The 15,296-nt window shown below is 53.8% G+C and overlaps 1 protein-coding gene across 11 annotated transcripts in view; it reads left to right on the top strand.

Moving 5' to 3' along the window:
* The window catches only part of NLRC5 (NLR family CARD domain containing 5), a 104,815-nt gene that overhangs the window by 79,064 nt on the left and 10,455 nt on the right, over window positions 1-15,296 (top strand). For all 11 annotated transcript variants that reach the window (XR_011646290.1, XM_058279979.2, XM_058279986.2 and 8 more), the window contains 12 exons: window positions 1,175-1,264; window positions 1,455-1,517; window positions 4,172-4,255; window positions 5,890-5,973; window positions 6,760-6,849; window positions 7,196-7,261; window positions 8,782-8,865; window positions 8,954-9,037; window positions 11,352-11,438; window positions 12,443-12,523; window positions 13,242-13,307; window positions 13,613-13,696. Coding sequence is in view for 10 of the 11 variants with exons in the window: in XM_058279979.2 (XP_058135962.1) it covers window positions 1,175-1,264; window positions 1,455-1,517; window positions 4,172-4,255; window positions 5,890-5,973; window positions 6,760-6,849; window positions 7,196-7,261; window positions 8,782-8,865; window positions 8,954-9,037; window positions 11,352-11,438; window positions 12,443-12,523; window positions 13,242-13,307; window positions 13,613-13,696 (963 nt within the window). In the remaining variant the exon portion in view is untranslated. The remainder of the gene's footprint in view (window positions 1-1,174; window positions 1,265-1,454; window positions 1,518-4,171; window positions 4,256-5,889; window positions 5,974-6,759; window positions 6,850-7,195; window positions 7,262-8,781; window positions 8,866-8,953; window positions 9,038-11,351; window positions 11,439-12,442; window positions 12,524-13,241; window positions 13,308-13,612; window positions 13,697-15,296) is intronic.

The following is a 15,296-nucleotide window of genomic DNA, read 5'->3' as shown; positions in this document are numbered from 1 at the left end:
GTTTTCCAGGTGATGTGGCAGCAAGTGGCTGGGGAGGAGATTTAGACAATTGCAAGAGGGTTCAGGGAAGGCCACTGAGGACGGATGCTGGGCTGTGGCCTGAGGAGGAGAAGGCGCCAGCCTTGTGAAGAGGTAGGGAACAGCATTCCATGTGGTGGAACAGCACTGGGAGGCCCTGAGGCATGGCGGAGCTTGGTGGGCTCAAGGAGCAGCCAGGAGGCCAGTGTGGCCCGAGCAGTGCTGGCAGGAAGAGTCCTGGGAGGGAGGTAGGCCACTGGGCCAGGCCTGGCAGCCACGGGGAGGAGTTTGGTTCTCATCCAAGGGAAACGGCCAGGCTTCGGAGGGGGCTGAGCAGGGGGATGGTTCGTGTTTTTGAAAGCTCCGTGTGGCTGCTGGAGGGGCGGGGCCGGGGGAAATGAGAGGGGGCGCAGGCTTGTCTGCAGGCAGCCCTGGTGAGTGGCCGCAGCAGGCGGGGTGGGGGAAGCCGGTGATCCGGGCGGGGCTGGGAAGTGGGCCTGCAGGACAGGCTGACGGGGTCCTGGGGTACGGAAACAGGCCCCAGCCTGCCTCTGGGGGCCCGGGGAAGCCTCCCACTTCCCGTAAGGAAGTGGTTTTCCAGCAGGGCGGCTTTGCCCCCAGGGGACACTTAACAATGTCTGAAGGCATTTTTCTTTGTCATGACTGGGGGCAGGTGCTGTTGGCATCTAGCGAGCAGAGGCCAGGTAGGCCGCTGAACGTCCTGCAGTGCACAGGACAGCCCCTCTCAACGCTAACTGGCCCCTTAGTGCGGTAGAGCTGAAGCCGAGAAACTTCTAAGGGCCTGAAGCTTCCCGTACCCTCTCAGCAGGACTCACCCATTAATCCGTGCTCGTGGGTCACAATGGTGATGATAATAACAATATCGTGCCAGGTAGTCCACATGACTCCCTGAGAGGAAGCTATTCCATGATTGTTACTGTTTTCCACAGGAGGAAACTGAGGTTCAGAGAGGCTAAGTGACTTGTCCAAGGTCACACAGCCAGTCAGCAGAACTGGGTCCCAAGCCCCTCTTTGCCCTTCACGAGTCCCTGCCCTCCTCCTGCTTTGTTGGCCCCACCTCTTCGCTCCAGCCTAGCCCGGTTCCTCGAGCCCTGACCCTGCCTGGCTCTGACCGGCACCCTGTCCCTCTCCTCAGGCTGAGTCACACCAGACTGTCCCCAAGGAGCCCCTTCCTGCTGGCCGACCTCTTCAGCCTGTGCCCGCGGGTTCAGAAGCTGGAGCTCAGGTGGGCAGTGCCCGGGACGCCGGGTCCACCGTCGCGGAGGGTTTTGCCTGGGGTCTGGTGGATACGGGGGGCGAGACGGAGACCAAAGGGCCAGAGCTGGGGCTGGGTCAGGGGAGGAGGCTGCCCCCACCCTCAAGGGGCATCCTGAGGCCGCGGCCGGAGGGGCTGACCCAGCTGCTGTCTGCTCCAGGTGCCTGCAGCACGTGTCCCTGCACTTCAGGTCCAGCGAGGAGCAGCTCGGCGTGTGCTGTGGGTAAGACCCCCAGGCCATGCCCTGGCAGCCAGCGGGTGTTGGGGACGAGGAGCTCTGCCCCCAGGTGGCCAGAGCAGGGTACAGAGTGCCTGACCCCGAGCACTTGCCCGGAAGGACCCTGCAGGGGACTTGTTTCACCCGAGCCGTTTTTTACATGGAGAAATAGAGGTCCAGGGCGGGTCGAGCTTTGTCCAGGGACACACAGGGAACTCAGGAAGCCTGGTATACTGTGCAAAGGACTTGGCAACCTGCCCACCAGGTTTGAAACCCAGCTCCACAGAGAACCTGCAACCCACGTGCTGTAAGACATTGGGCAAGTTACTTAACCTCTCTGATCCTTGGCTTCTGCATTGAAGAGAGCTCTGTATCGCAGGGCGTTTGCCAGGATTACATGGAGTGGCATGTAAAGCATCAAGCACTCAGTGGATGCGAGTGACCTTTCCCCCTGCTGACTCCTGGACCAGTGCTCTGTGGTTGGATGGGGGAGGGGGTGGGGGGGCTGCGGCAGGATCACAGGTCAGCCTTTGAATGCAGACCTGATGTTTCTGGTAACTATTGGAAGCTACTGGCCTGCCTTGGGACCTTGGAGCAGACCCTTCTCCTCTTTGGGTCTCAGTTCCCTCAGTCGTGAAATTATAATAATAAATAGAAGAGCTAACATTGGTTGAGTGCTGATAGTTTGCAAGGCACCGTTCTCGGAACTTGATGCGTATTAAGTCACCTAAGCCTCACGGCTGTGGTCACACAGCGGGAAGTGGTGGGCTTGGGACCTGCACAGGGACAGCCAGCCTGGCTGTGCTCCTTGCTCACAGGCGGACACACTTCTGTCAAGGGCAGACAGTCAATAGTTTCGGTTTGGGGGCCACAAGTCCTCTGTAACGCCGCAATGCTGGCTTCAAAGCGTCCGTAGATAACTTGTGAGCAAATGAGAAGTGGCCATGTGCCGGTGAAACCACACTCACGGACCCTGGAGCTTGAATTCCGTGTAACTTCTGCGTGCGTGAACTGTTCTTTTTCTCTTGTTTTCAACCATTTGAAAATGTAAAACCTTTCTCAGCTTGCAGGACCCCTCGCCCCAGGGACCCCTCCAGTCATTAAAATGACCCCAGAGCTGTCACCAACCCCAGTGCCAGCCCCACACCCCTCTGCCCTGTGGAAGGCCATGACAGTTTCTAAGTCAGGGCTTTCCAGAATGTACAGCAGAGACCACGACGAGATGGTTTTTAGGAGGTTGGACAGATAGTGTAGTTCAGCATCACTGGATCCCGGAGTGAGAAAATCATTCCTTTTCCAACTCGCTTTCTTCGGAAAGCAAGGAGGAAGTCCCAGCAGAGTGTCAGTGTGGCTTTAACACTGTCCATCGCTTGCCAAGGGAAGAGAGGGCCCTCAGCAGGTGTCAATATCTGCCTCAAATTTAATCATAATGATATTTTCCTTTCATCTGATGTATTTTTATGCTGGTGGTCTCTTTTTTTTTTCAAGATTTATTTATTTCTCTCCCCTCCCCTCCCCACCCCGGTTGTCTGTTCTCTGTGTCTATTTGCTGTGTCTTCTTGGTCCGCTTCTGTTGTTGTCAGCGGCACAGGAATCTGTGTTTCTTTTTGTTGCGTCATCTTGCTGAGTCAGCTCTCCGTGTGTGCGGCGCCATTCCTGGGCAGGCTGCACTTTCTTTCGTGCTGGGCGGCTCTCCTTACGGGGCGCACTCCTCGCGCGTGGGGCTCCCCTATGCAGAGACACCCCTGCGTGGCACGGCACTCCTTGCGCGCATCAGCACTGCGCATGGGCCAGCTCCACACGGGTCAAGGAGGCCAGGGGTTTGAACCACGGACCTCCCATGTGGTAGACGGACGCCCTAAGCACTGGGCCAAGTCTGCCACCTGGTAGTCTCATTGTGGCAAACAATACCAGTTTTTAATTTAGATTGGTGATGCAAACTCTCCTTTAAAATAAGTGTATTAATTAAAAAGAATGGGGCATATGGGAATCCCCTATATATTTTTTGTAACATTTGTATAATCTAAGTATCTTTTAAAAAATAAAATGATCAAATAAATAAGTATGAATGGGTTTAGAGAAAATAAGAAGTAAGTGATAGTTTAATAGGGAATTTAGGAATATGGGGGAATCATGAAGGAAATGAACAGTGGTAGAAATTTGAGATACTAAGTTATAAATTTTTTAAAATTTGACTTTCTGATTTTCAGGGGTTTTTTTTATTGTCAGTTGGTCATAGCCCCTTCATTTATCTTTATTGGATGGTCTCATTTTAGGCAGGTTTCCTCAAAGGCAGACTTACTATTACTCTTTTTTTAGGAGGTGCGGGGATTGAACCCGGGACCTCGTACATGGGAAGCTGGTGCTCAACCATTTGAGCTACATCTGCTCCAGACTCGCTATTACTTTCAATCCCGTCATCACTAGCCCTCTGCAGAAGCAGACCTCAGCCATCCTCCCCTCCCCCACCCCGTCCCTATGTTTGTCCTCCCCAGGGACCCCTCTGGTCATTAAAATGTAGTTCTCCAACTTGACCGTGACTCAGAACCACCTGGTGGGCTTGTTAAAATACGGATTGCACCCAGGGCCTCCAAGCCAGAGCGGAGGTGGCCTGTGCAGCCGAATGCCCCATCCTCTGCTGGCATCCCCACCCCCTGCAGGTTCACAGGCTGTGGCCTCGGCCAGGAGCACGTGGAGCCGCTGTGCTGGTTGCTGAGCAAGTGTGACGACCTCAGTCAGCTGGAGTAAGTGGAAGGGGGGAGGAGGGAGGAGAGCACAGGCGTGTGCTCCTGGCTGGCACAGGAGGGCTGTGTGTGTGTGTGTGTGTGCAAGCCCATGCGTGCGCTGACGCTTGTCAGGACCAGCTGGCAGGGGGCCCGCTGAGGATGCCGCACCTGCGGGGGCCCCCTGTACCCACTGTATCTCCCGCACCCCACAGCCCTGCCAGGGAAGAGCTAGTTTCATGGTGTGGCCTTGATCTAGTTTGGGCAACTCTTCAGGTCAGCCTTCAGGAGCCCTTGGGCCTCCTGTCGGAGCCTCTCCTTGCTGACCGGAACCAAGACAAAGGACCCGGCGGTTTGCCTGGCAGGTGGTTAAAAAAACCGAATGACTCAGCCCGCGGAGGGGCCTGCAGCCCGGGTGGGGACTCGCAGCCTCGGGTGCTGTTGAGGTGTGGGGTCTGTGTCACCTGTCTCGGATGCCCAAATAGTGCAGCCCCCCAGAGGTGGCAAATTATGGTGGCCAACGTTTACTGAGCGCTCTTTCCGTGCCAAGCTCTGCTCTAAGTGCTTTTCCTGTATGAACTTCTTTTTACTGTCCCCATTTTACAGTTGAGGGAGCTGAAGCACGGAGGGATTACGAAATTGCCCAGGTTCACACAGCTAGCACCGTTCAGGCTCGGCTCATCACCATCAGGAGGCCAGCCTGGCCCCGGTGGGAAGTGGAGAGAGCTGTTTAAAAACAGCAAAACAAAACAATTTAAACCCCGCTATGAAGTGACCAAGAAGAGAAATGTAGCTTATGAAAACCCATGTGTTTTAAAGAAAGAAGAATGAGCAAGATGTCTTAGACTGTTTCCCTTTCATTGCAAAGAAAAAATTTCTTACTTTAAAGCTTCAGTAAGTAGCTTCATGAGACAAACCAGGTTTTAAATGAGGTCTCTCGGTCAGGAAAAGACTAAATAAACAAGCTTCCGAAGTGTCATCATCAGGGACAAAATAATAATTGCAGGACACATTGGTTATATTGTTTCTGAAAGTGTAGCCAGAATCACAGACGGCTACCCTGGAGGGAAATAATGTAGCGAAGGGCAGTTTCTGATACTGCATTTCCCAAAAAAAAGAAGCGATTTCTTTTCAACGCATCCTCCAAACACTTTTCTCTTTGTTGGATTTTTTCCTTACTCAAAAATTGTGGCTCACAATGGATGCAGGCGAAGGGCCGAGTAAAAGCAAATTGCTTTTTCTCTAACTCCTGAAAGGCTACTGGAGACCCAAGAGCCTGGGGTGCGGTCACCAGATCCTGAAAGGGGAGATGGGGACAGGTTTCCCGTGGTGCTAGTGAGGGGGGCAGGAATGGGGCCGTGGCCACGGTGGCGATGGCGTTAATTCCAGCAGTGTCGAAGGCCATGGGCCCGATGACGTTGACTTGCCGGTGGCAATGGAGGTGGTGGGCGAGGTTGTCGTGACGGTGGCGGTTATGGCTGGGTGCTGGTCGTGGAGGCAATGGCAAAGTGAAGGCGGTCGTGAGAGCGCCAGGTGGGGAGGGTGGCAGTGATGGTAGACACGGGACGATGATAACTGCGTGGATGGCATGAGAAAGAGGGCAGGAGGAGGCCGCGTCTTCTGACCGCTGACCGGCCTCTTCCCACCTCTTGCAGCCTCTCGGCCAACCAGCTGGGCGACGAGGGGCTCAGGTGCCTCCTGGAATTTCTGCCTCAGGTGCCCATCTCCGGCTGGCTCGTGTGAGTGAGGCGCAGCCTCGAGGGCGGCCGGGAGGGGGGCTCCCCTGGGCCACGCGCACAAGTGGGCTTCTGTGGAGAGCATCCCTGGAGAGCAAGGGCTGGGGAGGGGGCAGGGACGAGTCTCACCTTGACCTTGGGTCTTGCCCTGAGTCCTGCCTCATGCCACCGGTGGGCAGAGGCCCCCCAGATGCCTGGAGGGGGTATGACTCTTGGCAGGATGGGGCCTACCCTCCATGGAGCACTCACGGCCGACCCCACAGCAGGGAATCAACAGCTCATCCGTAGCCCGCGGAGCTGGTATTTTAGCCACCCAGCTCCCGGTCAGCCCTTCCTTTCTGAAGCTCCTCTGACCCAATCTGTCAGGCCCAGATGTGGGGAGGTGTCCCCACCCAGGAAGGGTCCCTAGGAAGTCACGCACCCTCACCCATTTTCCCACCGTCCCGGGAGACTGCCGGCCAAGGATACAGCTTGTTGCCAGGCAACTGAGCTCTGCATTCTGGAAATCCGCCCCCCAGGTGGGATGGCACTGCCAGCCTGGCCTCATCGATGCCCTGCCCCAGACCACAGGGGCAGCAGGCGCATCGGGCGCCGCCCTCGAGGACTCGGGGCCGGTGGTGACGGCGCCCCTCTGGGCCTCTCTTTGCGCCTCAGTGTCTCCATCTGGAGAAGGGACACTTGGCCACGGACCTCTCCTCCCTGAACAGACAGCTGGGGCGGGAGGTGGGCTGGGCAGAGCGCCGTGGGGGTCCTGCCCAGCCCCAATCCCGAGCTCTGTTTCTCTTCCAGTCTGAATCAAAACAGCATCTCTCAGGAAGGTGCCCTGCGCCTGGTGGAGGCTCTCCCTTCCTGCCCGTGTGCCCGGGAGGCCTCAGCAAAGTAAGGAGGTGTCCGTGCCCCTTGCGGCTGGTGGGGGAAGCATGACTCACACACTGGCAGCCCCCCGTGTGGCTTGGGAAACCCTGTGGCTCTCCCTCGGAGCCTCAGGGTTCACTGGATCACTGGATGCGGGATGGTGATTTCTCTCCCCTGGTGCTCACATGCCGGGGGGCCAGGGAAGTCGTAGGGTGGGGCAGGCTGGGTTTAGCCTCCTCCTGGAATGAGTTTGGGGGTCTCCTCTGGCCGGCAAGGGTCTTCCCTTCCCCGGCTTCCCCCCTGCGCCCCCCGGGTCCCCGGGACGCTGGCCTGGCTGGGCTCGGGCTTCCCCGCTCCGCTCTCTCTGCAGCCTGGGCTCCGAGCAGAGCCTCCGGATGCGGTTCTCCAGGCAGGAGGAGGCTGGAAAGACAGTGAGGTAATTCCCGTTCCCGCCAGTGGGCAAAGGGTAGAGAAACGGGCCTGCTTCTTTGCTGGGCCTTCTCCTCCTTCAGACACTGCTTCTAGCTCCCCGCCTAGGTTCAACTCTCCCGAATCTGTCCCCCAAATACCCCATAACCCAGTCCTCGAGCAGGTCTTCGTCTCGTCCTTGTGCCTCTTAGCCTTGTCCTAACTACACATCTCAAGGCCTCTGAGTGTTGGAGTTAAGATCTTGCTCAGAACCTCCTGGGGTAAATCCAGCTCTACTTCTTAGCAGCTGTGTGACCTTGGGCAAATTATTTAACCTCTCTGTGTCTCAGTTCCTCATCCGTAAAATGGGAAAAATAATAGGACCTACCCCTTAGGGTTACTGTGAGGATTAAATGAGTTAATACATATGAAGTGCTTAGAACAGGCCTGGCTGATGTGAGTGCGCTATCAGCTGTTATTATTAGTTATTAGCTGTTATTATTGTCGTTAGCCAGTACCCCTGGGCTCTGTCCCTCCCTCACCGCCACGGCCTTGGGCAGTTCCCACGACTCCTAGCTGGTCTCCCACCTCTGGCTGGGCCATCGTTCTCCCCTCAGCATCCGAGGGACCATCACCACACACGTCGGACTGTACCACTCCTCTGCTCTAAGCCCTTCACTGGCTCCCACTGCTCCGGGAGGAAGTTCTAATTCCTTTGCTTGACCTTCCCGGCCCTTCACGTTCTGATCTGGCTGTCACCTCCCAGCATGTTCTGCCCACCCCCGACACACACCGCAGCCTTTTGCTCTTTGTTCATTGAACACACCTGCCTGCTCAAGCGTCCCAGCCGCTGTTACGTCACAGCCCGGCATTCTCTTCCACACCTTTACTGGAATAAAATTCCTACCCATCCTTGGAGACCCACCCCCTCTCCTGAAAGCCTCCCGGGGCCTCCTGTCCCATCAGAGTGGACTGCCCCCTGGTGTTCTGCTGGGCCCCCTTTGCCGCCACCCACGAGGCAGAGAGCGGGGGCTGGTCCATCAGCTCGCTGGAGGGCAGAGTCACGGCCGCCTCTCTCAGGGCCGCCCTCCCTCCCCAGGTGCCTCTGATGAAGGGATTCTGGACACCGTAGGGCAGCGGTTAAGGGTTTGGGGTCTGAACCCCGATTCTGCCCTCGCTCCTTCCAGCTGTGTGACCTTGGGTGGGTCAGTTTCCCCGTCTGTGAATGAGAGTTGAATGAGTCCTGCGGGGAAGGCAGGCGCGTCTCCCTGGCTCCCCTCTGTGTCCTATGACCGTATAGTCAGGGCCCAATGAGTCACTTGTGCTTTTCTGGTGAGGGTATGGTCTCCCCAAAGAGAGAGGACGCTTCCAGGGGCCTCACCTTTGGCCTTTTCTCTGGCCCTGGCCCAGACTTTGGCACTCAGTGGAGATGTCCCCAGTGGGCCCTGGGAGTCTGGGAGGAAGCCAGCCTGCAGCACGCGTGTGTGCACACACTTCCATGCGCACACACCAACGCCTACGGCTCTGCCCCTCGCCCTCTGCCCCCAGGCTGAGCGAGTGCAGCTTCCGCCCAGAGCATGTGCCCAGACTGGCCGCCGGCCTGAGCCAGGCCCCCCAGCTGACGGAGCTCACGTGAGTGACGGGGCCCAGCCAGGGGGCCACTGGGCACAGGGAGCACCTGCCAGAGCCACCCCGGTGACCCACCCACCTCTGTCCCCAGGCTGACCCGGTGCTGCCTGGGCCTGGAGCAGCTGACCGTCCTCCTGAGCCTGGTGAGGAGACCGGCAGGGCTGCTCAGCCTCAGGTAGCCTCCTCCCCGCCCTCCCCTCTGCCCCTGGGAGGGCCGTGGCGTGGCTGGGGGCAGAGGCCCGCACTGCAGTGCCGGACCCCAGGCTTGCGGCCTGGCCATTTTCTGCACCCAGAACCCCGCCACCTGGACCCAGAGTGGAGCCTGCCCATCTGTCCCTGAGCCCCCCAAGGCCCACGGAGAAGCCGTCCCTCCCCGGGGTGGGGTTTGTGCTTTGGGACTTAAGAAAAAAAGGAAGCTGCAAAGGAGACCTGAATGAAAACAAAAATAACATACTCTTGTTTGCATGTTCATTGTGGTAATTTTCAAATATTCTGAAAAAGAAAGAAGATACTATAAATTAGAATAATTTTTAAAACATATTGCCATCATCTAAGCATTTTCTGTTTGCTTTTTGCTTTTTGGGTTTGTTTTTTTTTTTGCATCACTTTTTTTTTTTATTTAATCAGAAAAGTTGTGGATACAGAACAACTATGCATAAAATACAAAGTCTTTTTTTTTATTACAGAAGTAGGTTTACAGAAAGATCATGCAGAATATACAGAATTCCCATATACCTGTCTTCCTTTTTAACATTTTGCATTAGCCCATCACCTAGATTTTAATATTTTGTTAATATTTTTCCAGCTTGCTTAATATTTTTGTCTGGTGTCTCAACACAAATTACAAATATCAGGATATTTGACTCCTAACTATTACAATATGACACTAAAAAATAAGAACATTTTCTACATAATTATAATACAATTAGGAAGCCTAAGAGGATCGACAGCAATTCCATAATGTCTTATCATTACTTAATCCAGACTAAACCTTCTCTATCGTCCCCCAGCCGAGACAGTGGGTTGTTGGATCCAGGATCACTCAAGGCCCACATTTGCTTGGGGTGGCAGTGGTTCCTGCTGTTTTTTTAACCTGCGGCCTCCCCACTTGCCTCTTCCATGTCAGTGAGCCGGTGAAACCAGCTGCTGTGTGGGGACCGTCCCACCTCGGCTCAGCCTGATGGCTTGCTGTGGTGTCGTTGAGCTTGTTCCTCTACCTCTGGACTTTCCTGTGAACTGGAAGTTGATTAAAAGACTCAAGGTTCAGTTTACAGATATGTGGCAAGTCGGATGTGCTTCTCATTGCCACATGTTACAAGTCACAGAAGGTCTGGCTCTTCCCCAGAATAACTTTTTTTTTGAGGAGTTACCTGGGATTGAACCCGGGACCTCATACGTGTGAAGCAGGTGCTCAACTGCTGGGCTACAACTGTTCCCCCTTTTTTTGTTTGTTATTTAAGGAAGGGAGAGGGTATTAAAATTTGTCTTTTTTCCCCAGAATCTTTTAAAGTAAAACTTTTCTAATGTACTCATTGTACAAATTTGTGGAAAATCCAGAACATAAAGAACTTAAAATGGTGCTTTAAAAAAATTTTTAACATAACTTTAAAATGCAGAACTAACTCTCTTTTTCCTGTTTTTAAATGAATGCATGCACATTGTAGAGAGTTTAGAAAATAAAGAAAAAACAGGATGTAACAACATAAATGTGAACCCTATTATAAACAATGGACTATAGTTAGTACAATTATAAAAATGTTCTTTCATGACTTGTAACAAATATACCATATTAATGCAAGGTGTTAAAAAACAGGGTGGTAGATGGGAATTCTGTATTTGATGCATGGTTTTTCTGTAAACCTACAACTTCTCTAATAAAAAAAAATTAAGAATTAAAAAAAAAAAAAAGAAAATAAAGAAACTAAAGAAGAAATTAAAAATCACTCATGAGAATTCTCCCCTTTAGACAACCACCACTATTCCATGTATTTCCTCATCTCAATCTTCCTTTTTCTCTACACACATAGTTTCTTCTATGTATACATATTTCCCCTCTTTTTTCCCCTACAAAACTGGGACTATATTTTATACATAGTTGTCTTTCCTTACCTTTGCAATGCAATATGATGTGGACATTTTCTTAAATCCAAAAATGTAATATTGAAAATGACATTTCTTGGGAGCCAGTGTAGCTCAGCAGTTGAGCACTGGCTTCCCATATACGAGGTCCTGGGTTCAATCCTTGGCCCTGGTACCTCAAAAAGAAAAAGACATTTCTCTCTGGATTGTTGCAATAAGGATGATGTTAAATTTTTTTTTTTTAATGCTCATTCCTAGTTGCCTAATTCTGTAGTTTTAAAATGAGCTAAAAACAGAAAACCTCTACCTCCCCCCTTGGCATCCTTATCCCACCCCCACCCCCCCCCCGGGCATGCTGGTTAGATGCCACCCACTCTGGGAGGCCTTACCTGTGCCTACTTTCATGACAGGGTGGAGGAGCCATGGGTGGGCACAGCCCAGGAGCTCGCCCTTCTGGAAGTCAGTGCCCAGGCCTCAGGCACCGTCACCCAAATAAGGTGAGTCCAGGGAGGGGGCCCTCCTCGGAATTCTTCATCCTTCCATGACTGTCAGGACCTTCCTTCAGCCTTCCCTCATTTAGACACTGACCTCTTAGCCCCCGGGGCATCAGCTGCATCAGTGGTGAGTTCTCTGTGTCCCCAGGATGACAGGAGAAGATGGGGCTGCCCATACTTGTTGGGACTGGTGCAGCAGTCAAGCCACGGTGTCAAAGGAAGGCAGCCCGAGATTCAAGGCAAAGTATTGCAGGGTCCCAGGCAGACACCACTGGGAGTCCAGGCTCTCTGTCCTGGAAGTGACCAGGGGTGACAGAATGGCATGCAGTAGCCAAGAGCAAAGGCTTTGGCAACCCACTGACCTGTGCTCAGATTCCAATTCGGCCACTTACTGGCCTGAGCCCTGTACTGGGCCTGTCTGACCTCAGCCTCATTACACCCATTTTGTGAAGCTGCTGGAGGAATATGTGAGTTCAAGCACGTAAAGACCTCTGTGGGCTGTCGTCAGACTGCCTCTTGCTTCTACCCCCTTTCTTCCAGGAGTGGCCAAGGAATGGCTGGGGGGGACAGCAGCCACCCCCAGCATCTCCCTCAGTCCTCTCCCCAAAAACACGACATTCAAGGAAAGGCAGCGAGCTCCAAGGGCAACTGCCGCCTCCAGACAAGTCCCATGACCCACCCCTCCAAGCACATTGGGGCCCTCGAGCCCCTTCTTCAGAAAATTCTGGAACTGCCTTTGGCTCCCTCTGAAGACTCTCAATCTTGTCTGAAAAGCCTCTCCTACTTACTGGTTTAAAACTGTTGACAAGGCACCACTGTTGGTACATGTGACTCAGAGAAGCAGTTGCTTTCCCACCCCCAGCTGGGCCCTGGCAGAGGAGCAGGGGGCCCAGGCAAGGGGCCTGGGAGCTCAGAGTGGGGAGGCTGGCGCTTACCCCCCCGCCCAGCCCATCCTGAGCAGGGAGAACCGCCGCGGGCCTCTCGGTGACTGCCCTGTCCCTCCCCAGCGTCTCCAAGACCCAGCAGCAGCTCTGTGTCCAGCTGGAATTCCCCCGCCAGGAGGAGAACGCAGAGGCCGTGGCCCTCAGGTGGGGCCTGGAGAACGCCCGGGGGAGAGGGCAAGGCAGCGCTGCTCAGTACTGCTCGTGCCCCCTCCCGAGTCCTTTGATGCCCAGAGTCTCTGCATGGCCTGAGGTCTGCCCCAGCCTGCTCTCCATGGCCCCCCACCCACCCCAAACTCCCATCTCAGCCCCTAATGTCCCGCAGACTTTCAGGTCCTTGACGGCCGCTTCGTCCCCTTTGACCAGAGCCTTTGCTGGGCCCCTCTTCTGCCCAGAATGTTCTCTCCTCCCCTGCCTTCTTCCTCCTTCCTCACCTGTCTCACTTTCTCTATTCTTCAGGGCCCAGTCAATTTCCCCACTTCAGAGCCCCTGAACTCCCAGACTGAGTCAGGCCCCCCCAATATGCACTCATTGATGCCGGGATTTATAGCACCTCCAGTGCACGGGGCACATTTTTGGGGATTAGGAGGTCACCCCCTTTGGGTGGATGCAGCCCTGCAAGTACTCATTTTGGGGAACAGAACATGGGTGGACCTCAGGCCCAACTCACCCCCTCAGCTGTCCTTGTGCAGGGAAAACCGCCCCTTCCGGTCCCCTCCCCCATGGCGCTTTTCATCACTGAACAGCGAATTGTGGGGTTTTATTTGATTGACATCCACTTATCCCCACACTGTAAGCTCCTTGCCAGCAAGACCCAATACTGGCCCAGGTGTCTAGCCACTGCCGCCTCCCTCTCTCTCCCCAGGCTGACCCACCCCAGCCTTTTAGTCGGGCCGCTGACGGAGACCTGCACCAGGCTGCGGCAGCTCAGGTCAGTACCCCGAGACGGTCTTCGTGCCCGGGCCCCTGTGCCCAGCTGGACCTCAGGGTCCACCCCGGGCCTCAAGCAAGCAGCTGGCGACTCTGGCCAGGCCGGGGCGGGAAGGTGCGCAGAACCTGCTGGATGAGCCTCGGGCAGGGCTAGACGCTGCCATTCTCCCTTCCCACTGGGGGAGAGCCCCCGACTGTTTAGGGGAGCCCTGGCCCCTCTCGGGGCCTCCCCCCCTCACCGCACGTGCTGGCCTCTGGGGTGTGTCCAGCCCTGAAAGCCTCTGCAATCTTTGAGGGCCTTTCCAGGTTGTCCCAGGTTGACCTCTCCGATGCCAGTTCCCTGCTGCTGCAGAGCCTCCTGCTGTCCCTCTCCGAGCTGAGGGAATTCCGGTAGGCAGATCAGCCCTCCCCTCACGCCCCCTGGCAGCCCTGCCCTGTTCACACGCGTCCTGCAATCCCCCAACCCAGCTGTGGGCTGGCACACAAGTGGTCGAGGAGATGTGAGGGGTACGCGGCAGGTCACGGGCATGGCCAGAGCAACACTGAGCCACGTGGACGCAAAGTTATATTCCCTTTACAATGCTTTCTCTTTTGATCCTTTATTTTTTTTAACACCTTTTGTTTTGAAATAATTGCAAGCTAGTAGACAAGTTGCAAGAATACAAAGAAGTGCCATATGCTTTTTATCCAAATTCAGCCTTTGTCATGTTTTGCACATCTGCTTTACCACTCTCTCGTCCTCCCTCTCCCGCTCTCCCTTTCTCTTTTGCCGAATCATTTGAAAGTAAGTTCATACATCAGGCCCCTTTACTCCTTAATATTTCAGTGTATTTCCTAAGAACAAGGATAGTCTCTCCCATAATCCAATAAAATGATCGAATTCAGGAAATTTAACATCAATACTCTACTGCTATCTAAACTAGGGTTCATATCCCAATTTACCACTTGTCCCAGGAATGCTCATTCCATTTTTTCCCCATCCTGAATCCAATGCAAGTTCACACCCTGCATTTATTGTCGTGTCTCTTTAGTCTCCTTCAATCTGGAATGCTTCCTCAGGCTTTCTTTGTCTTTCATGACATTGTCACTGACATTCGCAGGGCACTGATGTTGTAGAATGCACTTCAACTTGGGTTTGATGCCTCCTCTTGCCTAGAGTTAGGTCCTCCATTTTTAGCAGGGATGTCACAGGAGTGCCCAGTTCTTCTTGGTGCGTCCCCCCGGCAGGCACATGTGTCTGCGCGGCCCGCTGCTGACGCTGTTTACCGCCATCCCTGGTGAAGGTGGTGTCTGCCAGCTTTCTTCATTTGCAAAGTTACTGTTTTTCCCTTTGTGATTAATTGACATTTTATGGGGAGATACTTTGAGACTATGTAAATAGGCTGCTTCTCCTCAGACTTTGGCCCATGGATTTTGGCATCCATTTATAATTCTTGCCTGAATCAATCAGTTGATGGTTGCACAGGAGAATTTGTCTGACTTTCAATTCTCTTTCCATTCAACTGATTATATCAGGAGGAAAGTCTCTTTTAGGTGCCAATATATCTTTAACACTTCTCCTATACTTTTTTTTTTTTAAATAAAGATGCAGCGCTTGTGGCAAACAACAATAACTAGCTAGAATTAAATAATATTTTGTTTTTGTGGTATTTTTTGTTTGCTTTTTGTGTGTTTAAATTTATTTTTAAGTTTTTTTTTTAAAGATTTATTCATTTATTTAATTCCCCCCCCTCCCCCGGTTGTCTGTTCTCTGTGTCTATTTGCTGCGTCTTGTTTCTTTGTCCGCTTCTGTTGTCGTCAGCGGCACGGGAAGTGTGGGCGGCGCCATTCCTGGGCAGGCTGCACCTTCTCTTGCGCTGGGCGGCTCTCCTCACGGGTACACTCCTTGCGCGTGGGGCTCCCCCATGTGGGGAACACCCCTGCGTGGCAGGGCACTCCTTGCGCACATCAGCACTGCGCATGGGCCAGCTGCACACGGGTCAAGGAGGCC

Source organism: Dasypus novemcinctus, chromosome 18 (genome assembly GCF_030445035.2).
Source record: "Dasypus novemcinctus isolate mDasNov1 chromosome 18, mDasNov1.1.hap2, whole genome shotgun sequence".
Lineage (NCBI taxonomy): Eukaryota > Metazoa > Chordata > Mammalia > Cingulata > Dasypodidae > Dasypus > Dasypus novemcinctus.
Note: the sequence above shows the minus strand (reverse complement) of the source record. Positions and strands in the feature narration are given on the sequence as shown.